The sequence below is a fragment of the Rhinolophus sinicus genome, chromosome 3 (assembly GCF_057876585.1).
Source record: "Rhinolophus sinicus isolate RSI-liver-muscle chromosome 3, RSI-T2T, whole genome shotgun sequence".
NCBI classification, from domain to species: domain Eukaryota; kingdom Metazoa; phylum Chordata; class Mammalia; order Chiroptera; family Rhinolophidae; genus Rhinolophus; species Rhinolophus sinicus.
In genome coordinates this window covers 98,539,922-98,567,456 of record NC_142503.1, presented here as the reverse complement: position 1 = coordinate 98,567,456, position 27,535 = coordinate 98,539,922, and the positions used below count along the sequence as shown (strand labels likewise).

At 42.1% G+C, this 27,535-nt stretch overlaps 1 protein-coding gene across 10 annotated transcripts in view; it reads left to right on the top strand.

The window, feature by feature from the left end:
- CALN1 (calneuron 1) overlaps window positions 1–27,535 on the top strand; it is a 633,346-nt gene that overhangs the window by 154,292 nt on the left and 451,519 nt on the right. For all 10 annotated transcript variants that reach the window (XM_074328468.2, XM_074328464.2, XM_074328472.2 and 7 more), the window contains one exon: window positions 21,492–21,616. In XM_074328468.2, coding sequence (XP_074184569.1) covers window positions 21,492–21,616 — 125 coding nt within the window. The remainder of the gene's footprint in view (window positions 1–21,491; window positions 21,617–27,535) is intronic.

Below are 27,535 nucleotides of genomic sequence, written 5' to 3'. Positions count from 1 at the left end.
GCAGTTTTGGATCAGTGATTGAATTTGTGCTTCATTTCCCTCATCTGTAGAATGGGGATATTAGTAATCGTGCCTCACAAAGAATAATTGAGATGCTACTTAATAGTGCTTAGAATTGCCTGCCACATAAAATGTTTACTATTTTCCCCCTAAACATTGTTCACTATTTTCGTGCGTGACCTATTCTTAGGAATTTTCCTTTGGTATTTTCGTGGCAGATGGCCATGGTCCCCAGAGAAACTTCTAGCACTGTTATGACGCCGTGAGAATTTTTGCTCCCGAGTGTTACTACTTTTCTGCCCCCACTAGCCTGGGGATGTGCTTTGCCGCAGTCTTACTGTGGAAGGGACAGTAGCTCCAGGGGAGGGATCATCTTATTTCCTCTCTGTCATGGCGGTTCTCAGGGGAACAGGCTTTGTCATATCATTGATGCATTTATGCATGCATGCATTCAACAGACATTTCTGAGTACTCCTCATATGCTGGGCTCCATGCTGGGAGAAACATTGTGTCCAAGAAGCTTGTAGTCTGGTTTTACTTTGTGGATTTTTGCTGTTGTTGTTTTGTTTATATGTCTCTTGAGCACAGAAGGGCTTCTCATTTCTCTTAGCAGATTCCTCTCCATCACGTCTTTGTGAAGGTTAGGTCATGACTGAGAGGCCTCACGAGGTGTCTTCCCGGTGAACTCACCATCTTAGCTTGTGCTTATTTTTGGTCTCTGCCTTTGCGTCTCCCCTCAGCTGGGATCCTCCTCTTGTCAGAAGATGTCCCCAAGGTGATTGCCATCCTGCATTCACTATCCTCTGCCTGGCTGTCGGGATGTCCTTGTGTCCTGTCTGTGACATTCCTGATGCTGCCCACTGTCTTGGGCGTGGTTGTCTGCAGGACACCAGTGTCTGGCCTGCAGGTGAGAGGTCGGTGCCCAGCGTCAGCCTCCTCACGCCACCTGGACCGGAAGCTCAGCCAGGCTGCTTGCTTCTGGGTGCCACTCTTCTCTGCCTGAGTGTGCACGGCTCCCACAGTTGCATGGCCCAGATATTACTTAATCTCTGGGACTCATATCCCAGCACTTTGTAACTTTTTGAGGACATGGTCTGTGACTTCTGCTGTAACACTATCCTGGATCACAGCATGCTAGATATTTTAAGTCGCTACCACTCAAACAACTGAATGCATGCACTAACCTCTCTTGTAGCTAGATTGGCTTCAGCCTTGCCTGGGAACACTCTTAGTTTTATGGCAAAATTAGAAGAAACCCTAAATAAAAATGAAGACCTTGACCTGAGCACTATAGTCTTATTTCCAAAATATTCTTATGCTGTCAAGTCCAAAATAATGGGTAAATTTCAAACCGCTTTTCATTTGAATGATGGGTTGAATGAATCTAATTTACATGCTTTTCATTTTATGTAAATTGGTCAAAATAAAGCTAAATCTTCAGGGTCCTATACCTTTCTCTGTGAATCTCTTATAACCTCTTTCTGCTAAGTTAGGGCTAATTCAAGTTTTAAAAAAATAACAAAAGCAACAGACCTTTAGACCCTTGCTTGATTTTGTCCATCTTCAACCATATTTGTTCTCAAGTTGGCTACTGCTGTATACTGAATTCTGTTCCTTCCAAAATGCATATGTTGAAGCTCTAACCCTCAGTGTAATGGTATTTGGAGGTGAAGCTTTTAGGAGATAATTAAGCTTAAGTGAAGCCGTGAGGGGAGGGCCTTCATGGTGAAATTAGTGCCTTCATAAGAAGAGATACTAGAGAGCTTGCTTACATTCGCTCTCTCCCCACCATGTGAAAACACAGCAAGAAGGTAGCCACCTACAAACCAGAAAGAGAGCTCTTAACAGAATCTGACCTTGCTGGCATTGTTCACCTTGGACTTCTTGTTTCCACGACTGAGAGAAAATAAATTTCTGTTTAAGCCACTCAACCTATGATATTTTGTTATAGCAGTCCAAGCAGTCTAAGACAGCTAGTAAAAAACTGAAAGTGCCGTTCTCAAGAACTCTCCACAAAAGGTTTGGGTAATGTGTGCAGCTGTTTCCCACAGACCCAACAATTCATTGCTTCCCACTGTCTTTGGGAGAGGGCTCCTGACTCAGCGAACAGGATCACCCACCTTTGCAGAAAGGTGTGTAGGGCTCTCAGTTTGATCCAGATGCTGGAGCAGCAAGGTGTGTCTAGAAGAGTCAGTGACTTTGTACGAGGATCTCAAAATAAGATACATAAAAATTTATTAAAATTAAATCATTTAATATTCAATTTCTTAATTTAAAAAGATTATAATAGCCTTAAGGAGGAATCTTAAAAAGCAGCTGAACTTTTTGTCGTATTATTTCAGAACAACTCAGATCATCTTCCCAAAGCATCTCTGTTGGCAGGTGAGCGTCCTCATCCCTATGGCACTGGTGTAGAATTCCTCTCAGCAGGTGCATGCACCTTGCTACCTGCAGGCCCGCTATCCTTGTGGAGTGGAGTGGGGGGTCGGCAGATCCAGTCAAAATCCAAATTGGCAGAGGAGATGAACACCTGTCTTGGTTCATACAACTGGTTGTTAACACTAGCCCATTACATTCTCTGGCCCAGGCTTTCTCTTGAGGCCTGTGCTGCAGACACAATGTGTGCTGGCACCTGATGGCTGTCGGTCTAGAACCCTGGACTTGCAGCAGCCTTGGTCCTGTCTTCAGGCTCCCTGGGACCCCATCCCTACATGGAGGAAATTCCAGGCAGGCTCTTTACTTTGTAAAATCATGTTAATTTCTTTCTAGCTATATAAATGAAATGGACCCATGGTACTAAGTGTGGAAAGTTCAAACAAATAAGAATACAATTACAGTAAAATTGTTCAGCAATAGCTAGTATTTACAATTAGGTTTATTTCCTTCCAATAATATTTTCTATGAATATATATGTGTATACATATATAAAAATATACATATACATATATGTGAACATGCATATGAATGTATACATATGTGACTATATTTATATAGTTGTGATATGCTACCCCTATAACTTTATGGTCTGACCTTATAAAAGTAATACAGGAATAGGATGATAAAAAGCAATGTAAATAGGTACAAATAAAAAGTAAAAGTCTGGGCCGGCCCGGTGGCTCAGGTGGTTAGAGCTCCGTGCTCCTAACTCCGAAGGCTGCCGGTTCGATTCCCACTTGGGCCAGTGGGCTCTCAACCACAAGGTTGCCAGTTTAATTCCTCGAGTTCCTCAAGGGATGGTGGGCTCTGCCCCTGCAACTAAGATTGAACACGGCACCTTGAGCTGAGCTGCCTCCCAGATGGCTCAGTTGGTTGGAGCGCGGGCTGTCCACCACAAGGTTGCCAGTTCAATTCCTCGACTCCCGCAAGGGATGGTGGGCAGTGCCCCCTGCAACTAAAATTGAACACAGCACCTTGAGCTGAGCTGCTGCTGAGCTCCCGGATGGCTCAGTTGGTTGGAGCGTGTCCTCTCAACCACAAGGTTGCCGGTTCGACTCCCGCAAGGGATGGTGGGCTGTGCCCCCCTGCAACTAGCAATGGCAACTGGACCTGGAGGTGAGCTGCGCCCTCCACAACTAAGACTGGAAGGACAACAACTTGAAGCTGAGCAGAACCCTCCGCAACTAAGATTGAAAGGACAGCAACTTGACTTGGAAAAAAAAAAAAGTCCTGGAAGTACACACTGTTCCCCAATAAAGTCCTCTTCCCCTTCCCCAATAAAATCTTTAAAAAAAAAAAAGTAAAAGTCTGCACCAGTCAAACCCCATGTGTCAGAGGGAACTACTTTTGACCATTTGTGATTGTTAGTGCATTAGGTAGATGAAATCACTCCCAATGAAGTGCTTCTGTGGATGTGATTCCACTTTAAATAACGTGTCTCCATCCTCTCATATGAAAGACCTTTTAACAGTCCCTCCCATTTTACCTTCCAATCTCTGCCAGACACATTTTTATTTTCTAGTCTCTGATTGAACTTTATTGCTTTAGTTCACATGCTTAAATCTTTATTTGTTTATTAAATTTAAACAGTACCCTTTGACCTTCCACTGTGAGGGGCTTTGCACCCCATATCCCTTTGCACCCCTTATTCTCAACCAGTTTTATCACTGGACTCTGATGTTATCAAGCACTTACATTCTGTTCTCTATCTAGAATTGAAATTTCCATGATTTGTCTATTGATTTCAGATTTGAAAACAAAATAATTAGTGTTTATAATACTATGATTATGTAAATGTTATTCACTATGGGAACAAATATTGTATCATTAATCCTGTGCCACTTCTTTCTGCATGAGAAGTATAAAAAAACCCCAAAATTGGACAGGGGTGTGAGGTAGGGGGGAGGAGCCAGCTCTCTTCCATGTGACGTTTGACTTCTCCTCTCTCCTAGGAAGATGGAACTTGAACTTCAGCACGTGGTTTGCTGCCACAGGTCCCCTGTGTCCCTGCTCTCAGCACTTGGCACTTTGGATCTGATTTGCTCCTACAGTGGTCTTCTGGCAGCACACCTCATTGTTAGGTTTCACCCACGAATTGGATCCCAATTCTCTAATTTCTTGGATTTCTTTTGTGTTTTGCTAAAGTAATTCATTAAGTGATTCCGTTAGGAAATGTCTGTGAATCACAAACTTGTTAAGCCCCTCTGTTAGTTGGATTTTGACTAGGTTTAAATGGCTTATTCCACTGTCATTCAGTATCTAACGATGCTGAAATGTGTATGACGAGAGTACGGTCGTCATTCTAGACAGTCGTCTGTTCTTCCCTCTAGAAGTTTTAGAACACTTTTTTTATCATTGTGTTCTGAAACTTTATGAGATTTTGAACTACTGTTTGACAGACCTTTTCATTCTGAAGGTTCATATCATCAGTTCTGGAAATTTTTCTTCTATTATTTCCTCTCCTCCATGTTTCTTTCTCATTCTGAAAAGCTTGTTAGGTGCATGTGGCCCTTCTGTGTTAATCCTTAGTACTTACTAATGAAATTTTCTCTAGTTTTATTTAATCCTTAGTACTTACTAATGAAATTTTCTCTAGTTTTATTTCTATTTTCTTGTATTCTGTGTGATTTCTGTGAATCTTCCCACTAGTCCTTCTATAGATATTTTTCCCCCAATCAAAATTTTAACCTGTCTGAATTCTTTTTTTAAAAAAGTTTATTGGGGTGACAGTTGTTAGTAAAATTACATAGATTTCAGGTATACAATTCTGTATTACATCATCTATAAATCCCATTGTGTTCACCACCCAGAGTCAGTTCTCCTTCCATCACCATATATTTGATCCCCCTTACCCTCATCTCCAACCCCCCTCTCCTCTTACCCTCTGGTAACCACTAAACTATTGTCTGTGTCTATGAGTTTCTGTTTCTCATTTGTTTGTCATGTTCTTTTGTTTTTGGTTTATATACCACATATCAGTGAAATAATAGGGTTCTCTGCTTTTTCTGTCTGACTTGTTTCGCTCAGCATTACTCTCTCAAGATCCATCCATGTTGTCACAAATGTTCCTATATCATCTTTTCCTACCACCGAATAGTATTCCATTGTGTATATATACCACAACTTCTTTATCCATTCATCTATCGAAGGACATTTTGGTTGTTTCCATGTCTTGGCCACTGTAAACAAAGCTGCAATGAACATTGGAGCACACGTGTCTTTATGTATAAATGTTTCCAGATTTTTTGGGTAGACACCCAGGAGAGGGATTGCTGGGTCATATGGTAATTCTGTTCATAATTTTTTGAGGAACCTCCACACTGCCTTCCATAACGGCTGTACCAGTCTGCATTCCCACCAAGAGTGTATGAAGGTTCCTTTTTCTCCACAGCCTCTCCAACACTTGTTACTCTTTGTCTTGTTGATGATAGCCATTCTTTGTCTGAATTCTTGATCTCAGAGTGCTCATTTTTTGTGGCCTCTCAGAGCTCCCTGGAGAGGACCTTTGGTGATTCTGATTTTCTGGCAATCCTCATTTGGCCATTGGCATTCTTACATTTCTGAATGAAATGTGCCATTGGGAGTCAGGTTTCCTCTCAATACCATCTCCCCACCCCTCCCCCCACCAACTCAGAGGAACGGCTGCACATTTTGGGGGCAAGGCATGTTGATGAGCAGGGTTCATTTTAGGCTCCAAAACCAGGTAGGTGAAGAGGTTGCCCCCAGGCCAATGGCAGAGGAAGAGGGCCACTCCTTTAATAGCTTGTTTCCTTGGAGTGGGAGACCCACCCTGCTGTTCTGAGGAAAGAGCTTCAAGCAGCCACCCTCAGTTCTGTTCCAGCTCTTAGTACCTATCAGCTTGCACACTCTGTGCTCTGCCATGGCCTTCCCCTCGTCATGATTTCAGCCCTGCCTCGCTCTGCTCAGCCTTGTCCATTAAGACGGGCAAGATAACTCTGCTTCCAGAGATATGCCAGTTTTTTTGACTAATGATGGTTCCCCCCTTTTCCATATTCAATACTTAATCTTACTTCATTCTCTTCCTCTATACCATGATTTTCATGGGATTTGGGGATAGAGAAGTGAGTGCAGTTTTCCTACTTGAAATACTATTTGGAGTTAGCAATATATTATAAAGAGTTCTGACATTAAAATTTTTAGTAAAGATTGGTACACGACATACTGTGATATAAATGTACTTATCAATTTCTATATTTTTAGATATTTTTTCTTGTCTTTCTTCTTTTCTTTGGTTTTGCATTTTAAATATAATACAATGCAATTTCTTTGTGCAAAAATCTTTGATCATAGGCTTAGGGTAGATTTGAAACAATAGAGTTATTGGGTCAAAAAGTGAGAATCACTTTTTAGACTCCATGCTTAATTGCCATCTCTAATTAGTTGATTCAGCTGCCTCAAAGTACCAGTCCCATTATGCTCTCACCAGCATGTTAAAAACAAAAACAAACAATATCCTCGCACGTTGAAAAAGCATAAAAATCATATTTCTGTGGTTACCAGTGAGATCAAGTATTGATTTTATATGTTTTATTAGTTGTGTGTTTTTTCAGTTTTGTGAATTGTCTACTTGTGTCCTTTTTGTATTCCCTCCTTGCCTATTACTTTTTTTCATGCTGTTTATAAGTTCAGAAGTTTATATGTTTATGCTGCGAGGCTCTCAATCTTTTCCTTTGTAATTTCTTTAAGTGACACTTCAACTTTGTCCTTTTACTATGAAAAATGAGTTAAATGTTTACATCTATTTCGATCTAGGTTTTTTTCTTGGTTTATTCCTTTTAATGGTCTCTTAGTGTGTTTATGTTTTACTGCATTAAGTAGAATTTCTAGGAAAGTGCTACTTAATAGAGATAATGGATATCTTGTCTTTTTCTTAATTTTAATGGCAGCATATCTGTAGTGATTTTCAGAGTGGGGTGTGTAAGGTATTCCTTGGGGGTGCAGGCAGGAAAGAAGAGAAAGAAAGGACACTTTACTTTTATCTACTGTATAGAGTGACACTGACACCCTCAGTTGCCCATGTGCATGCTGGTCCACTCTGGTGGGAGTGACATATTCAGGGAATGTGAGCGTCCCATGTATATGGGCACGGATGTAGGACTTTCCTCATGAACTCATGATCCAACAGCTGGGGCTTCTTGGACATATCTTGCCCATTTTCTGAGTGTTAGTCTGCTTAAAACTAATGAATATAATCTGTAAATCCCCCTAACCAGGCACTTGTGTCACAAATCACTAAAAATGAGTGCAAGTGGACCTCAAGACAGTTTCCAAGCTGGCCTTTCATGTGGTCCCCAAAGGAGACCCTCATCAGATATTTTATGAATTAAACACTGACAAGCCCATCATATTGGGCCAAAGTGGGCCAGAAACAATTGAAAAACTTCAAAAAGACTATGTAAAATATCAATCTAAATTCACTCTTCTGAATAATGAAACTGGGCCTAAATCTTTGAAATGAAATGGAAAATGACTGCTGGTGTCTTTTGTATCACAATAAAGTATGTGGCTTATTTCAATGCAACGTTCTTGAAAGAGCTGTCAAACACAAAGAAAAGAAGGGTCACACATTTCCTGTCAAAAACAGGCCAATGATCCAGATTTGCTGATCTTTTCTGAGATGGCAGGATGTTGTCTGCCATCTTAACAAAGAATGGGAAAATAACTGCTTTTCAAAGGAAACTCATGCTATGGAAAGAGCATTTTTGAAAATAGATGTTTCTTGAGATGTTTCAGGCATTATATGTTTTTGTTGCTTAAAAAAATGATGTGAGTGTGCTATCAACAAACCCAAATCTGTGAAGTTAAAAAATCTGGAAACAGATCTTTTTCAACGTTTAAGAATCTTCCAAAAGAATTGATTGAGTGTTTTTTAGACCCATTTGTTAAAAATATGAAAATTCAACTGCTTTCAACCCATTTGCAAAATCGTCCATTGACATTAGGGAAGATAAAACTTTGCCAGCCAAATATCAGCAAAAATCTTGGCATGCTTGTGGAATTGAACTGAAGAATGAATATTGTGATTTAATAAGTACTGCCAATGACATTTTTCTTCCATTTGGATCTGTGTCTCTTTCTGAGGTATATTTTTGGTTATGGCAGATGTTAAAATAAGGTATGGAAAATACACTGAACAAAAAACCAGATCTTCAGATCACTTTATAAGAAAGTGTTATGTCAAGATTTTTAATAAGCATGAATAATATTAAATCATATTGTTTCCAGAAAAATCCAATTTCTATATTTTGAGAGCAGCATTCATTTAAGCAGTTTAAAATTTATTAGTCTAGAGTTGCACATAGAATTCTATTTCAGAATGTTGTCTGTGCTTTTTCTATTTGTTTTAATAAACTTCTCAGACATTTGTCTAGTTTATTGCTTTTGTTTCAGAGAACCAGCTAATTTAATTTATCCATTTTCTAACTCATCTCTCTCATTGTTTTCTTTTTTCTATTTATTTTGTTGTTATTTTTCTAAGAAGCTAGCATTGAACTCTTATTAGCGTGTATTTTTTCTCTTTAAAATAATGAGAGCATTTAAATACCTCATATTTTATCTGAATACTCCTTTGCTACACCCCGTATGCTTTTTTATGTGTTATTTCTATTTTTGTTATTTTAAAATTTTACAATTTTAATTTTATTTTAAACATTGATCAAGCAAGAATCTAAGAGAGTATATTAAATTTTTCAATTTTATTGAATAAGTTCTAGGGATCTAATGTGCAGCATGGTGATTATAGTTAACAATATTGTATCACATGCTTGGAAGTTGCTAAAGGAGTAGATATTAAATGTTCTCCCCACAAAAAGAAATGGTATGATGGGTGTGTTACTTAATGCTGAGGTGGTAATCATTTTGCAACATATAACTGTATCAAAGTGTATTAAATTATCACGTTGTACACCTTAAACATAGGCAATGTCAATTATATCTCAATAAATCTGAAAAAAATGTCAATTTTAACTTTTTACAAAATATTAAGATTTTAAATTGTTTCTACTTATATTCACCTATGCCAGACCTGCTTTCAAATACTTTTACTGAAGTTTGGTCTATGGTCTTATATTTGATAAATTTTCATGAATGTTCTATGAATATCTGAAAAGTGACCTCTTGGGGGTACACACACACACACACACACAAAATCAGCCTTCACAGAAAAGTGTCTATTATTTATATCCAGTTTGTTTACATTTTTGTCTTTAAAGTCTTCACCAATTTTTTTTATCATTTTTTCTTTATAGTTAAATTATTTTACTTTATAACAATATGATATATGATACATAGGGGTTTGTGACTAATATATTATCATTTTAAACACAAATGATCTTCATTATGTGAGGCGTGATAAAAAAATATGGTGAATCTTTAAAAAAATTATTACAGTAAAAGACACTTTGCCATTAAGCCCCTCAAAATACTCCCCCTTGCTTTGAACACACTTATCCCATTGTTCTTGCCACTTTCTGAAGCAGTTTTGGAAGTCCTCTTTCATGAGTGTCTTTAGTTGCGCTGTCGTGGCTGCCTCGATGTCCTGAATCAATTCAAATTGTTTATCTTTTATGGTCATTGAGACTGGGGAAGAGCCAGAAGTTGCGCGGTGTCATATCCGGTGAATAAGGTAGATGAGGACATACCATACTGTTATTTGACAGAAACTGCAATACCCGAAGTGATGTGTGTCACGGAGTCTTTCCGTTTTGATCACAAAATATGGTGAATGCTGCTGCCGAGTGCCATCCCATTGAAAGGCAGGGATCTTCAATACGGGAAGCGGCATGTCGAACCTTAGTAACAGTGTGTGACAAGTTTCAACTTGTTCAGTGCAGTCAGCTGGGTGTGAGCTACGGTTGAGAGAAGGTGTGTTTTAAAGTGTGCTGTACATCATTCTCTATCATGACAATGTCCCGTGTCACACATTGCTTCTGGTATACGGCAATTTCTGTCAAATAAAAATATTACGGTGTGTTCTTGTCCATTTTATTCACTGGATCTGGCACCGTGCGACTTCTGGCTCTTCCCCAAGTCAAAATGATTCAGGACATTGAGGCAGCAACAACAGTGCAGCTAAAGACACCCACGAAAGAGGACTTCCAGAACTGCTTCAGGAAGTGGCAAGAACAATGGGATAAGTGTGTTTGAAGCAAGGGGGGGTATTTTGAGTGGGATTAATGGCAATGTGTCTTTTACTGTAATATACATATTTTTTAATTTAAACATTCACCTTATTGTTTGATCACACCTCGTAGTTCAATGCCTTTTATTTGGAATTGTTTTAAAGTTAGAACTTTCTTTTCTTTTGCCTTAAAGTCTTTTCCCATAATTTAATTTGTAAATTTCTCTACTCATTTTACTTTAAGGGACCTTCTAAAGGCTGCTTGCTGTTCTGAAGGAAACTGAGACCATTTTATTTGTTCCTTTGTGGGTAACCTGTATTTTCTACCTGGATGCTCAGAGGACTTTTCCTTATCTTTGAAATTCAAAAATATCTCAAGGCTATCTAGTTCTGTCAGTGTGAGTACTAAGCTAATGTGGGTTCTTTTCCTGCTATAAACACAGAAATAGATGGATAAAATAGAGTAAAAATTTAAATATGTAGTTCTGTCAGTTGTTTTCCTGCCTACTTACACATTTTCCTTCTCCCTCCCTCTGGTCCACTCTGCATTGTAGGGACCCATCCTTGTGAGTCATCCTTGAGATTCCCTGGCAAAGGGAGGTGCCAGCAGGAGACGAGAAGGCGGGATGGCAATAGAGCCTCCCTACCCCTGTCTGCCTTTGACAAATGTGTCTGCAATGTTGTCTCTCAAGTTCCCTCTTGTCAAAGCAGAGCTCCTTCTTCCATGGTTCCTGTTCCTGTTGGGCAGCCCCTACCATGGTGCTAGCTCCTTCTGGGCACCCTAACTTTGAGGTTCTGGAAATTCTGCCTTCTCCATATGTCCCTCCAGACTAAGGATGGAAACAACTTTCTGCTATTGCTAATTCTGCTAAACATACTGTCTTGGGCTTTTCAGCCCTTCTAACCACTCAGTTAGATAGCTTACTGTTTTGAATCCTTTTATTGAACTACCTGACATGGGCTCTGCTTTCCTGGCTATATTCTGCTCTGACTGGTAAAATAACTTAATGTGAAAGGAAGGAAGAGGAAACACAGAGCTTAGAGAGAAGTGCGGGAGTGAATGCTGCTGCAGAGTAGGAAAACCCCCAAGCTCTGATAGTTGGGAGTTCTAAGGCCCAGGCAGGGATGAAAGGTGTAGTCTTGGACCTACAATAAGCAGGAGCAGGAACCAAGACCCTGGTTTGGCTACCCCTCCTCTAAAGGGGAATTGACACAGTCATCTCACTTCTCAGCAAAGTGGCAGAGCGGTTTATGTTTGCCCAGAGCACTGCCTGCAAATGAAAAAGGCTCCAGTGATAAATCAGAACTCCAAACCTGTGCCTCAGGAATGTGTGGTCCAAATTTATATTGCCCATGTGGTGCAGGCTTTCCAAGCCAAGAATGAATGTACAGACTGGTCCTCAGCTGGTGAAATGCCCGTGACACCTGTGCCATGGACATGGGTGCTGAGCACGTGCAGCTACAGCGGGAAGAGCAGCACCTGCTGAAGATGCTGCCAGAGTTCCTGCCCACAAAACACACCCAGAAACAGTTGACCAATAGCAAAAGTGAAAGGAATTCAAAGAGGAGGATTAGTGCCTTACGAAATTGAGATAATAGAATGACATTCTGAAAGAAAATATGAAAAGGTAAAAGAATAAAAATTATAATATGAAAAATAAGAGGTGGATTTATAAAAGAACCAAATTAAACTGCTAGAAATGGAAAAGTTATTTAGATGAAAAACTCAGTGGATAGATTAAGCCATAAGTTAAGCTATAACTGAAAAAGAATTTGTGAATTTAAATAATTTAAAAATACTTTTGAAGAAATTGCTTATTAGACACACAGAGAGATAAAAATATGAAAATTAAAAAAATAGTTTAAGAAATTTGGAAGATGTAATAATGTATCAGTTAAGGTTTAGTTCAAGGACCGGTAACCACCCTGTGTATTTTAAGCTGTAAGGGATTTAATACATGGAATTTGATGCTTACAAAATTATTGAATGGCTAATGGAGTGGATTTTAGCTAGGTCTCCAGAATGACTCCCAGAATAATTCAGAATCAACCCTCGCCGAAGAGAGTTACAACTACTGAGACTGCCTCTTGAGTATGCTTGCTGGTCCTGCAACTTTCTCTTGACCCCCTAAAAGATGGAGAATGAACCCTTGAAGCTGTGATCTAAAGATTCAGAAGCCTTTGCTATTCTTGTTGCCATTACTATGACTGCTTCTTCACAGCCAAGAAGCTGGAGAGTGGACAATGGAACATTGCTACAGGAAAATGTCAAGCTTCCATGACTTCTTTCCTCTAGAAAAAGCCATAACTGGTCAGGAAAAAGGCTTTCATCCAGTGGCATGCTGGAGTCAGCTCATACCATCATGTGAAAGCCAGTTGTTAAATTTTCAGGAATTTTATGAGTGGGTTAGAAACATAGTCATAATTAAATAAATGATAAATGAAATATAAACTTACATTCTTAAATAAAGTATAAACTCACAATTAAATTACATTAAAAAACAAAGGTGGTAAATACTAAAAACTTATTACTTCCTCATTATTTGACTACATTTTATGATCTATGATTTTGTGGTTAATTTAGTCTATAGCAGTGCATGGGGAAATACTGCACAATGGTGAGTTGCTGTACTACTGCAAGTCCATGTTCAATGACATCATGTTGGTAGCTTGGAGTTGGCCATCTGGGAGTATTTGCACCATGGAAGGGGGTAAATGCTGTCAATGCAGACCTTTTTTGAAACCCAGTTGGTAAAACAGTTACCAGTACCCTGCTGCTCTCCTCTCACTGCTGCATTCCAAACTTGTGCGAGATTGTGACTATGGGAGCTGATCCTCATCTAGAACTCTAGTGGCAGAGAGTCTGGAAGATGCAGTTATTAGCTCTTCAACTTCTTCACCTGATGGCGTGCGAATGGATGTTGAATGAACCAACCAAGACTATGAAGCTTGAAGGAAGAGGTCCAACATACATCTAATAAGAGTTTACAAAAGAGAGATTGTAGAGATTGGGAGAGAGCCTATATCTGAAAATATAGATTTAGGATTGTCTAGAATGAGTACTTCAGGTGAACAACAAGTAGGCTTCTCATCAGCAGCAAGATATCCTCGGAGTACTAAGGAAATAACATATTTATAATTCTGCACCAAGTAGAACTATAATTCAAATGAAATAGAAATAAAGAGTTTTTTTTAAAGAGAAAGACTTAAAGAGATTTCCACTTACAGTTCCTCAATGAAAGAATTACTAAATTCTCCTCATTAAGAAGGGAACTGAACCCAGAAGGATAGAGTGCTCTGCAAGAAGCAACAATGAACAGAGAAATTGGTAAACTTGTGGAAAAGTCCAAATAAGCATTGTTTGTAAGATGTAACAATAACAACAATAACAGTAATGACTAATTTGGGGGATTTAAAAGCAAGGCTGAACTGAAATATTAGACAATAACATGGAAGAATAAACCAATCCAAAGATGATAAACAAACCAATAGATAAAGATGAAAGTAAATTTACAGAAGAGGAACTCAGAATGGCTCCAAACCATATAACGAGATGTCTACTAGCCATCAAGGAGATCTGAGTAAGAAAAATGGAGCAGTGTTGATAATACCAAGTGTTGGCAAGGCTATGGGGGAAATAGACATACTGTTAGACTTATGGTGGGTCTGTAAATTGCCACAACCACCATGATGATTTTAAAATATACCCACAAATTCTTTGATACTCCATCTTTTATGAAGTGGAGCCTAATTCCCTGTTCCATGAGTGTGGGCTGTATTTGGCGACTCATTTCTAATGAATAGAATGTGATGAAAGTGACAGTTCCAAGACCAAGTTGTAAAAATTACTCCTGTCTCTTGAACCACTTGCCCGGGAGAAGCCAGCTGCCACGTAATAACACTTGAGCAGCTCTATGGAGGGGCCCACAGAGGTGACACCTTTTGTGAAGAGCCAAGTGAGTGAACCATCTTGGAAGTGGACCCTGCAGCCCCAGTCATGCCCTCTGATGGTGGTAGCCCTGGTCATTGTCTTCACTGCATCCTCATGAGATCTCCTGAGCTAGAACCACTGAGCTACACAACTCCTGATTCCTGACCACAGAACCTGTGAGATAATATTTGCTGTTTTAAGTCACTAGGTTCAGGGGTAATTTGTTATGTAGCAATAGATAGCTAATCAAACCACTTTGGAGAGCAATTTGGCAAAATTCTGTAGTATTTTATCTCGGTATGTAGGCTAGAGAAGTTTCTGCAGATGTACACAAGGAGGCACATGAATATTTTTTATTTTAATTGGATAATGGATACATAAATTATAATACATTTATACAGTGGAAAACTATGGAGCAGTTAAAAATAAATTAACTAGGTGTATGGCATGGATTTGGATAAATCCCTAAAATCAAATAGAGAGTGAAATGTGCAAGTTACAAAAGCATGTGTTTGGTGTGATATTACTTATGTAAATTTAAAGATATATACAGCAATACTACAATATATTCTGTATAGTTACATCCAAATGTAGGGAAATTTAAAAACATGGACGGTAAGGATACATTCCACTCCAGAACAGAGTTGTCACAGTGGAGGGAAAAGAGGTGGAACAATAGAATAGGTGGGCAGGGCTTCAATGTGTAATATATTATTTATTTAAAAACATCTAAAGTAAATAGGCACAATATTAGCCTGTGTTCAATCTGGTTGGTGGGTCCGTGGATGCATTATATCATTTACTGAATTTTCTGTTGGTTCGAAATACTCTTTATTGCCACTAATTTACATTTCCCTTCTGCTAATAGTTTTGGATTTGTCCTGTGTTTTGCAAAGGCCTGCACCTTTTCCAAATCAGCTTGCCTCTCAGCAAGCTCTCTCTTCTGTTTGACTCGATATCTCCTCACTTACTCTGATATTTCCTTATGAATTTGCATCTTATTTCATATACACCTTGCTCTCTGAACCTGTTTTAAAGGACATAACCAGAAACTTTGTAAAATTGTCTTCTTTCTCTTATCATATCTTTGTTGACAATATTCTTTCTTGATTTACATCTCATTGAAAGTGCTTCCTCCTTTAATGATGTGGAACTTTTAAACAGACCTCCACATTGGTGTTTTCTGCTTACTCATTCTTGTCTGAGTTGAGCTGCAGCCAAACCCTGTTTGCCAATTGGCATGCCCCTGCTGGATCTTAACAAGGGAACACAATCGTTTTATAAGTGCTTAGCCAAATGCCCAGTGTCTAGTTGGCATTTATCTGGTGCATTTTTGCTGGTTCTCCTTGTCCCCATAACTTAACTTTTGGACTCTGAGGAGGAGATGTACATTTCTGGGAGTATCTGAGGTCTTCTGCAATTCTTTCTTCATCAAAATCAATACATGAAAAAACTCAGAATATCTCCATAGGTCATTGTTCCTACACCTGTGCCTGCAGGAAATTTCACCTCTTCGAGGGCAGAGCCCAAGCATCAGACCGTGCCATTCCTAGCTATTGCCAACTGGTAGGTATGGCCCCTGAGTGGCCAGAGGAGAGGGGTTGCTGCATCACAGTGGTGCTAAGGACAGTGGGGATTTGACTTTGGCTACTTTTAAAAAGCAATTCCAATATAGTCTGAAGGGTGATAGTCTGATGTCATAGTTGTTCATCCCAGGTCTCTGAAATGGAAGAGAATTTGGTTAGATAAAAATCCCTTCTTATCTTTTTATTATCTGACTCTATTATTTAGTTTCTGAATTCAAAGTGTGGATATGCCACTGATTGTCATTCTAATCTTAACTGTGCTGACTTACTAGAAGCTTTTTCTACACCTTGTTCCACAGCCATTGGTACTGTCATTACCAATGGAATATCATTAGTGTTGTGTGTCTTTATGGGTTTATTTAGAGGAATTTGACAAAGGCCCTACTAGGGTTGGCTAGGCTCTTTAACTTTTAGAGTGCAAGGTCAGTGTTGCCCATTGTATGTCTGTCTGGTAATTAGAGGACAGGAACCCCTGTCAAGTCTGCAGTAGATTCCACGCATACTCTAGGCATGCTGCAGAAAGCCCATACTTCTTGCACTTCCTTTCCAAAGTCCATCTAAGACTTTAAAAAATCTTGAGTTCTTTGAAAAAGTTTTAGAGATGAGTTAAAATGCATTTCTCTAGATGTCTTCTTCCCTTTTTCTGTGGTTCCTTGCAAGAAATCTTTGCAACTTAAAGTACTTTAGAGCAGTGCTTCTCACACCACTTGTGGGAGAGGATTGTTTTTTTTTAAGTAACAGTCTTTGGCAACTGATGCTTTTGTAAAATACAGTAGAATGAATTACTGGAAAAATAAAATAAAAAGTGAAGATATAAAGAAATCAAGTCAACTGGTCACACGCTTAGATGTGGGGACAGTGCTATAGAGTGCTATAAAATGTCAGTGCTGTCCCTCATTCCTGTTCTTATCTCACTGCAGACCAGTAGCAGACAGTGTCCGACTGGCAGAGGCCCACAGAGTGCACTCTGCAGCCCTGCTGTAGCGGCCCTCCAGAGCTGTGCTTGACCTTTCTTTGTCCACGACAGTCCTATCAACCAACAGCAGTACACCTGGGTCTTTGGTGCTGTAGAGAAAACATGGAAGGTGTATTAGTCTGGGTTATCCAGAGAAACATAACCAATAGGGTATGTATGATTTCTTATAAGGAATTGGCCCACATGGTTATGGAGGCTCAGAAGTCCCACAGTCTGCAGTTGGCAAGTTGGAGACCCAGGAAAGATGATGGTGTGCGCTCCAGTCTGAACTTGAGTTCGAACCAAAGGCAGGAGAAGACCGATGTTCCAGCTTAACAGTCCTGCTGAGAAAACAAATTCACCCTTCCTCTGCCTTTTTCTATTCAGGCCTCCAACAGATTGGCTGAGGCCCACCCACACCAAGGGAGGGCAATCTGCTTTAGTCTACGACTGAAATGTTAATCTCCCTTCAGAAACACCGTCACAGACACACCCAGAATAATGTTTAGCCAAATATGTGGGCACCCTGTGGCTCCGTCCAGTTGACACATACACTTCCCAATCATAAAAGGGCATCATCTTGTGTCAGTGTGAATGGGGCTCTTGGTTTATGATTCTGCCAAGAAGTGGACCAGTTCCTTGACTCTAAAGAAGGAACCACTCCTTTGTTTTTAACCTCCTGATGCCTCGTCCATTATGTGACCACAGAACCAGGCTCCCTGGTGCCCAGAAAACAGATCCTTCTTCAGTTCTGGTCCTTTCCATTCAAATAGCCCTTTCTCCCCATCCAGCCAGCTGCTTGCTGACCCTACTCACCACTTACCAGGACCTCAGTACTCAGCCCCTCACACGCCTGGTCCCGCAAACCGTGGTGCAAAATGCCAGCCGGCTTCTCTGTGAAGCTCTCCCTCTGCCATGTCCTCTCTGATCCTTCTTCAAATCCCTGCATTTTTCATCTTCAATCTAAGATATCTCTGACCTCTTTTCCCCTTGCATCCTGCTTTGTAGAATCCTTAGCAAATAGTTAACTGATGATATTTACTGAGAATGTGCCTGGTGTTAAGTCTGGTGCTTTCTCGTGCTTATCTTATTTCATACAAAAATACTATTCAGAATGTACACAGAGGAGGAAACTGAGGCTTACAGAAGATAAGTAACTTACTACATGGATATTAAGGGCAGAGCTAGGATTTAAATCTAACACTGTGTTAGTCCAAAAAGTCTCAATTCTTAACCATGAAATCATACTGCCTTACAGAAAATACAGAAAAATTGTTCACATGATAAACAGGCACTTAATTAATATTTCTTAGTGAGTGAAATTGCCATTGAAAATATATACATTTGTATATCTACATATCTATATCTATGTATCTGTATCTCTATATCTGTCTCTGTATCTATATCTATCTCTATTGTTCATTGTCCACATAAGGATCCATGTTTAGGTTTCAGTTCAGGACCATGTTTGTCTTTGCTGATGAACTTGGATGTTTCCCTTCCTTCACCAAAGAGAAAATCTTAACCTTGGGTTTTCCCAGGTGGCTTGGAGTGAAATTTAGCCCTTAATTGCAGCAGCTGTTTTTAGCTCACTTGAGATAATGTTCTTCCCTTTCTTCAACATGACTTTATTTATATGGATGGTTCAACTGCACATGTTTTCTTTCCTACTAGACATTGAACGTTTGGGTGCAGAGACTGAAAGAATTGAATATGTACCTAATTTTGTAAGCTGCTTTTTCCAGAAGTAAATTATGTTGATATATCAAATGTGATTCAGTTATGACCGGTTTTCTCTGCAAAGTATTCAACACTTATTCTGTGGCTGAACTGTGGAGTGGCTTGGATATGTTCTTTTGAGTATAACCTTGTTACCACAGCTGTAATAATTTGTTGGGTGGGTCCAAAACTTCAGACAACCAGGTGAAAGGTGATAATGGGAAGATATTTACAAAATGCTTCTAAACTAGAGTGATGAATGGTGAAATGGGAAAGAATGGGAAAGAATGCTTTCGATGCCCACACTGACCTGAGTGGGGTTCCCTCCAGGTAGGGAGATTAGATTAAATCAGTAAGGGTGTCTTCCCACGTTTACAAGGACCGAGACAATGGTGAAGTAACAGCTGGTGAAGTCATCTGGGTCCTGGGGACTGCTGAGAAGAGCTGAGAGCACACAGGACGGGGAGCCATCATTGATTTCTCGTCCCCTGGACCACGGGAATCAAGTCCTTGCTCAGATGGACATGCCCCGGAATTGGGATTGGCCTTAGGAAAAGGGCGCGTGGTCCTAACTGCACCAGCTGACACTCGTTTTTAAACCTGTTTTGTCTGAAATTTAACCTGGAGAAAAGAGGAAGAGGTCATCGAAGTGTTCTTTCACTTTTTTGTTTTCTATGTATGTGTTAAGTATAGATTTGGCCTGGGAGGGGACGTCTGACTTATAATTAGCTGAAGATGTCCACCTTGTAACTGGCAAGTGTGTGGTCACTTTGTGACTGGCATCCTGCCATGTATGATCGGCCTGTGGATGAATGTTTTGTTAGCCTAGAGAGTCGGGAGTTTGGAGGCTGACGGCTGGCTCTCACATCAGTCATGTGTCCGGCTTACTGTTTAAGGTCCAGGACATTTGGGAGAGTTGTCCCAGTTGTTATCATGAATGAAAAGTACCTCTGATAGAAATAGAGAAATCAGGAAGTGTGGCCTATTTTTTGAAGATAATTAATTCGTTTGTAGACATATTGAGTTTGAAATGAGAGCTTGACATCCAGGTGGAAATATTTGGGCTCAGCTGAGGCAGCTCAGTTGAAACGGCACTCAGGAGGCATGCATTCTAGAATGGATTCTTCCGTAACTGGCTGTGGTCTTGGCCAAAACTAACTTTTAGGACTCTCATTGGTTGATCTCTAAGTCAGAAGCATTCAGTCCAAATTAGGACATGGTGGTATGTGCTCTAGACGGGGCACATACTGTCTAGAGGGGTGTCCTGTTGGGCCTGTCACTCAGTATTGTCCCAGGGAAAATAAGACAGGGGCCCTTACCCCCGGGTGCCTGCCATGAGCAGGGACGATTGCTGTTGTATGGATTTTTCTGAGTGTGGTTTGAGAGTCAGCAAGGTTTGGGTGTCTTAGACAGTCATGCTCAGAGACTGGCCTCTGTTGGCTTCTTCCTGTAATTTGCACTTTGTTACTCAGCAGTGCCTAGAAGGCCTGCTCAGACCACTCCAGCTTGTCCTACAGATACAAACTATGGTGCTGGAAAGGACTCTACAAGCGACTTAAATGGGGAATGAGAGCTGTGTGGGGAGAGCTCAGGGGTGATTTCTCTCCCACAGAGCCCCTGGCAGGGAGGCCCTCAGCCTCTGCTGGAATGCCCCCAGTGACGGGGAGATTAGCCCTTGCAGTGCTGCAGTTTACCTGCCAGGAGCTCTGTTAAGAAGGTGTTCTTTACCCCTGCCCTGTAATTGACTCCCTGTATTTCCTCCCTAGTCTGCAGTTCCACTCAGCAGTTTGTCAGTCCTCGTAGCCCTCTTTCCAGATGGGGAAGCAGAACCTGACATGCTCAGGGGCTCACTCACTATGACAGGGAACTGTGCTCTTTCTGCTGTGAAGAGGCCCATCTTTCTAACTGCCTTTTCTCCTTCTCCTGTGTGCCTGCCCTTTCATTCTTTTCCCTTATCCTGGAGCCTCTGGCCTGCCTTGAACTGGTGGGAAGTTCTAGGGCCCCGTGGTGGCCATCCAGGCAGAGGAGCTCTGCCTGGAGCATTTGTTAGTCTGGTGTAAGGGGATGCTTTAACTTCCTGGGAGAATGCTGGGAGCTGCTTTGTCCTGGGACACCGTGAGGTGTCACTCACTTTTATAGCAAGGCAAGTGTGATAGGGCCTCAGGGGTCAGTTGGTGTGGGGACCGCTTCTCGGGGTGCAGCCTTTGTACACACTTACTTAGGGCCTGGCATTCCCTGTGTGCTTTGAGTGCTGTGTGAGTGGAACATCTATTAACATGGGAAAAGGGAAACATGTGTATCTCTGCAGGGTCACAGCCAGGACATGCAGTCCCTGGACAGCCCACCATTTCTGGGGTGTGCGGACCTTTCTTATGAGCGCTGAGAAGGAGTTTAACAGGCGGAGGAGAGGAGCAGAGGGTGTTCTTATTTGCGAGGAGACACCTGCATGATGACATGGAGTCCCACAGTCTGCAGGGACAGCATGGTTCAAGTTCATGATTAAATGGGCAAAATGAAGTAAGACAAATGAAGGAAGGGATAGAACTTGAGGTCATGTGGGAATTGTTCAGGTCACAGGTCCTCTGGAATTTTCTGACTTTCCCTTTAGAAATGTTATTATCGAAAAGATACCACCAGCCATCTTAAAACCGGGGCGGGCTTTAAGGAAGGACGGAGGAATGAGTGACTATGTCTTTCTTCTCGCCTCTCTTCTCTTGTAAACAGGGAGAAAATGCCTTTCCACCATGTGACAGCTGGCCTGTTGTACAAGGGGAATTACCTCAACCGATCCCTGTCTGCGGGCAGCGACAGTGAGCAGCTCGCTAATATCTCTGTGGAGGAGCTCGATGGTAAGGAGCCCGCCCTGGGGGGGGGGGGGGCTCGGCCACTGAGGGGACATCTGTGGCTACTGTGCGCCTACGGTGGAAGTGCCAGGCTCTGGCCACGTGTACCTGGTGTGCCGGGAAAGAGCTCAGAGATAAATTCTGCCTAAATGACCTTGGAGCCTGAAAATATCTATGCTGGATATTTCGGGTTCCTTGGATACTTCAGCTCCTCAAATTTTCCAGTTTATGGAATCTTTATCACCAATGCTGTTGTCGTGTTTCCATATTGTCACTTACGATGGGGCCCAGCTGTGGGGGAGGGTTAAGCCCTGCTAATGGCTATCTCTTGAATTGCGGCCATGGTGTCTTGAATCCTGCCCAGATTAGAATCATCTGTAAGCTGTGTCGAGATGGAATGGACAGTCGTTATTTTTATTGCCTCTGTTCCTTTGTAATACAGTTCAGAGCTGGGTGTTCCGGGCATGGGGACAAATCTGAGAACACAATAACAGAATTTGTCCTGGGATAGTGCCCCGTTGTATCCCCACTGGTCAATCAACTCCCGATAAAAAAAAAAAAAAAATTAAAAATTAAAATGAGGAGGAAGGAAGTTTTTCTAGAATAGAGAATTCGTTTGATTCAACTAGATGTTTGCCTAGATGCGCATCTGCTGAGGCTAAACCAGAATCGGCTTTCCATGGTGCTTTGGAATGCTGTCTTCCCTGTAACACATTTTAAATCATGACGTCTAATTTTACTTTCTAAAATGGAGATGTCAAAGTTACCCAGATGGCCCAAGTCTTTGCCTTTCTGTGTAAAGTTCTGAACCAGTGTGTTTTCTCTGTGCACATTTCTCACAAGGAGAGTTGGGAGGATTCTGGGCCAGGGAAGCCAAACGTGCTCCACCGTCGTTGGTAGGTGAGGGGAGCACAGGATGGGGCCGCCTGATAGCTTTCCCTGCCCTTGTCCGTTTTGTTTGCTTATCTGAAGCCTTGCTTATTTCCATGAGCAAGCCAGCAGTGACATGGCAGAGTATAGTGGGCTGGGTTCAGAGGACCGGCTGGGGGATGTCAGAGGAAGTGAAGACGCTGCAGGCGAAGCCAGGCTCCCTGGCTAGCAGCTGCTCACGGTGGTCTGGACAGACTGGAGGCCAGAGAGGAGAGCTGGACCCTTGGATCCCCTGGCCTTCTGCTGGCCAGAGAACATTTGGACGCAGAGCACAGAAGCAGGCAAGAGAGCCCTGACTGCCTCCGAAGTGACCCCATTCTGGTGAATACAGGGAGGCGGAGGCTGGCCTGGCCATGCTGGGCATGTGCTGTGAGGCCCAGGCTTTCCTGTACCCTGAGGTGTCCACTCCCAGTGGAAGTCAGGGCCAGTGGTGCATGGATTTGGTAGGTTTGCCCTGTGATGTCTAGGTCTCCTGATGGGGTGGTTAGCAAGAGCTTCAGAGGGGCCTGCCAAGTGGAGGCTCTGGAACTGGCAACTCTTGGAGAGGCTGGGAATACTAACCAAATGAAGTCTGAAAATAATCTGTGGCTTTCCATTTGCTTTCCTTATCCCTCCCATCTTTGCCATGAATAGTCAAGAGATGATTTCTCTAAGATTTTTCAGAGCAATGGCTTTTTCTGTTACATCTGGGCCACCTCCAGGAAACATGGCTTTTCAAGAGGACCACAGGCTAGATTTCAGCCCTTCTCCCTGCCCTGGGCACCTGGCTGAAACTCCCTCCCCATTCTTGGGCAAAAGTCAGAGTTCATGAGCTGTTTCACCCTGGCCCAGGCAGCTGAGCAGGGCTGAAAGGCACCTTCTCAGCAGGTGAGATGAGCGGGGAGTGAGCCTAACAACCCTCAAGCCCAGGTGGGAGGCTCAGCAGAGAAGCCCTGGTGGGGCCCTGGTCGAGTAAAGCTGGATCTCATGGCCTGAGGCCGGCTGGTGAAGACGCTGTGTTTGTCCTTCAGGAGGGTATTCTGGGCTCTTAGCCTGGAGAGGAGCCATTTATTTTCTGATGGAAGATTCCTGCTACTTCTTTATTTTTTTGCCAAGGTGACCCCTGAGTTATGACTGCTCAAGCTTTCTTACGAGCATTGTGGGACTCTGGGCAGAGCTGTGTAGATGTGGGCTTAGTTTAGAGCAGGTGGGTAGGGTATGCAAACCAGCTGGCCTGGATCAGTTCAGATGACTGCATGTTGGTTTTTCAGGAAACCAGGGTTTCTGAGGCTTTGCCTGCTTGCTGTTCTCTTGCCGCTGCCTCATGTCAAGTTGTAGTCGTGCTGCATGAGGCCACTCATTTGTCCTCAGAGGTCCCTGGTCTTACACAGGGAGTTGACATGTTGGACACCGTGGACACGGAAGCACCTTTTGTGGTCTGGCTACCTTCGGCACAGACATTAGTCAGTTGGGTACCGTCCTCATTCACTGCTCTGCCCTCCCCACCCTGCAGCCTCGTGTTTAAGGATGGCCACGGCAGGTTGCTCCACCTGGTTAGTGTTTATCACCAGGGATGGAGTGCCCCTTTCCTTCAAGGTAAGGGTCAAAGGCAACCAGTCCATGGGTGGGTCCCCTCTGAGAACAGGCATGACGAGAGACTTTCTCCATGCAGGCCATCTCCAGCTGCCATGCACTCTGGAAAGTTTCTGTTTCTTTTCCTTACATAAAGCTCAAGAGGAAACAATGCAGAGCTGCCTTAAGTTGGCTGGATTGGAGTTGGAAATCACCCAACAAACAAACTTAGCTATGATGAATCAAATCAGTTGATTCATTCATTCATTCATTTGTTCATTCATTTGTTCATTCCTAGTCATTCACTCATTACAGGAATGTTTACCCAAATGCTTTCCAGGTAGACAAGGAAATCAAATAAGTATAATATCTGTTGCCTGTTGCCAAGGAGTTTGCAATCCACCCAGGGAGTTTATGTATATACAAAATTAATTATCAATATCTTGCATTTTTACAGTGTGTCACGTGAAATTTTATTAGACATATGAATTATAATTTTTAAAAAACAGTTTTTGCGTGCTATTTATTGAATAATCTTGTGATCCCATCTTAATCTTAAACTAAATTAGCCTCTATCTGAAGTTCATTCATTTTCATAAATAGATGGTGTTCCATTGTATATAAATATACCTCAATATCTCTATTCAGGATGGATATTTGGGTTTCCAGTTTGGGGCTATTCGGATATAATCCGGCCATCCGCCTTCTGTTACAGCTGTGACGTTAGGGTCTGTTCTCCTCATGGCTTCCTCCTAGCAGTTGTAAATTGTCTGGCTGTAGGTATTTCACGTTATTTTTGCCAGTAACAGTGTCAGCCCCTGTGAGGGCAGAGCCCCAGAAAGTAGTTTCCAGGCTCTCGGCCTCACATAGACAGGTGCTGGCTCAGGTAGGAAATGGCCAACTGTGATTGCATGGCCATCAGCTGTGGCTAGTTGGCCGTCAGCTGTAACCAGTGAGCCATTGGCCACAATATAACTGCTGTGGCTACGAAGAGAAGGAGAAGGAGAAAAAAGAATGGGGGCTAGCAAGAAGATGGCGGCTGGGCTGGCAAGCGTGGATGGCGGTTTGCGGACAGTGTGTATCCAGCCTCCAGTGAGAGTATAGTGCCGCCAGAGAGAATAAAGTGGTATGACTCCCCTACCTATGGCTCCGTGGGTGTTCCTTTTTGGCCTCACCATATCCTGCGTTCTTGTATGGGGAGCGGGAGCAGAGACCCCGCAGGCCGTCCCGCACGACAAATGGCGCAGCGAGCAGGGTCCCCCGCATGACAAATGGCGCAGCGAGCAGGGTCTCCCGCATGACAGCCCCCTAGATTGCTGTCAGGTCTTCATCTGAGCTTTGGTTAGTTTGCTCTTCCTTCTTTGATAGTTATTATTTCTGTTTGTTTTTGTTTTGTTATTTGTTTTTTATCCTTTTGGGAAGGCCTCTCATTTTAATGCTAAAGCTTCATTTGTTTTTTCACATTATACGTCTCTTTTCACATCATTTTTCTCCTTTTGAACTTCTGCATTCCTGTTTGAACGTGTCTTCCACATCATTGATTTAGTTGTCTGCAGTCATTAAAATTTTTTTTTTATTATTGCCTTAAGAGCCTATTTTCATTATGGTGAAGGTTCTGTTTCTTTGTAGCCTGCTTTTATTTCAGTAGCTCCCCGCCTCCTTTCCTCCCCAACATTTGGTTCAAGTATAATGCAGAAAAGTATTAATGTATATTTCAATTCTTATTGAACATGAACACTCATGCAAGGGCCACCTAGGTAGAGGATATGGTATGACCAGCATCCCCAAGTCCTCCCTGAGGTCCTTCCTAACTCCTCTGCCTCAGAGACAACCACTACCCTGACTTACTATGTTGTTTACTTGTCTTTGTGTTTTCCCTTCGTCTCAGTGGAGTCACATCATGCCTATTCTTTTGTGTCAGCCTCTTTTCCTCAACATTATAGTCATGAGACTCACCATGCTTTTGAGGGTAGCTGGAATTCATTCATTTTTATTAACTTAAAACATTCCATCGTGTATAACTACCTCAATTTATTTATCTGTTCTATTCTCGATGGGTATTTGGATTGTTTCTAGTTTGCAGCTATAAAGATATAATCTACCCATCCCCCTTTTTGTTGCTGCTGTGGTCTTAGGATAAGCTCTCCTCGTGGCTCCCTCTTCCTCTTCTATTGGGACCATATATTTTTATTCTGTCTCAATTGTCTTACTGAGAATAACTTGGGTACAGTTTGTGAAAATCTGTTCTGTTTCTTGTCATAAATTATATATATCATAAAAGCCTTTTTAGCCAACTCTCCCAGCTAATGCTACCTTTTTCCTTTATTTTGCATTAGAAGATGTTTTCATATGGTCGCTTTTCCTTTTTTCTCTTCTGCCTTGTGATTCAGCAAAGTTCTTTGTAGGCCCAGTATCTGTCAGCAAACAAGGTTTGTAAAGAGTCTTTAGCTTTCTTTGTTCTATCTTCATTTTATCCCAGACCTGGAGAGGCCAGTTTCTAGTAGACATTCTTCTAGTTCACAGCTGCTGGGCACAAGTGGGACCTTGGTTGCCCATACTGTTGGGTTTGCTCCCCACATCCCAGAATTATAAAACTCCTTGCTGTCCCCTCTCCTGCTCTCCTTCCTGTTCCCAAACTGGCACCCGTCATTCAGTGACCCCAGGTATGTCTGGTTCTCATCTTTCCCCTGTAGGTATTCCTGATTGGACACTCCAGCCCATGGCTCTCGTTACCTCAGAGGAGTATTTCCCAAAGGAGCTTAGGAAAGGGGTGCCACTGAGGTGAGTTTGGGTGGGGAATAGATCACCATGGAAACCAGTTGATTGGCTGGTCAGGGTAGCCTCTGGGTCCCTGGCAGGAGCAAACAATGATGCTGAGTCAAAAGTCTTCCTTCTGTATTACCACTGGAGTTCCCAGGGTGGATGAAAGTTGTGTTTCTCCAGTTTCATTAGTGTTGCAGTTAGTGAAAATTCTCCTCAGGCTCTGACATGGATACTTATCTCAAATGAGTATTTCTGGTGATGTGCTCATACATATTTCTGGGTGCGAGTGCATCCAGTGCACCCACTGTGTGCGAGTGCACGTATCAGTCTGCTGCCCTTCCGTCACGGAGACACGTTTTAATAGTTGGCTAACTGCATTTGACTGCTCCAGTGTCTTTGCTTCCACACAGCCCAGTGTCCTTAGCGACCTCCTGTTTCTCTAATCCTGTGGACTCTGTTTTCTGAACTTTCTGCAGCACCTGGCAGTGTTTGTCCCACCTTTGGTTTTGAAGTTTGTCACTGCCTTGGCATCATGCCACCAGCTGGCTCTCCTCCTACCTCGTTGTCATTTGCACTGTTCCGGCCCACTCCTAACACACTGCTGGCCCCGGAGTTCGTTTCTTTTGTCCCCCCCCAGGCGTCTCTGTGCTGATCACTTCAAGGTCTATACCTCCAATTCCT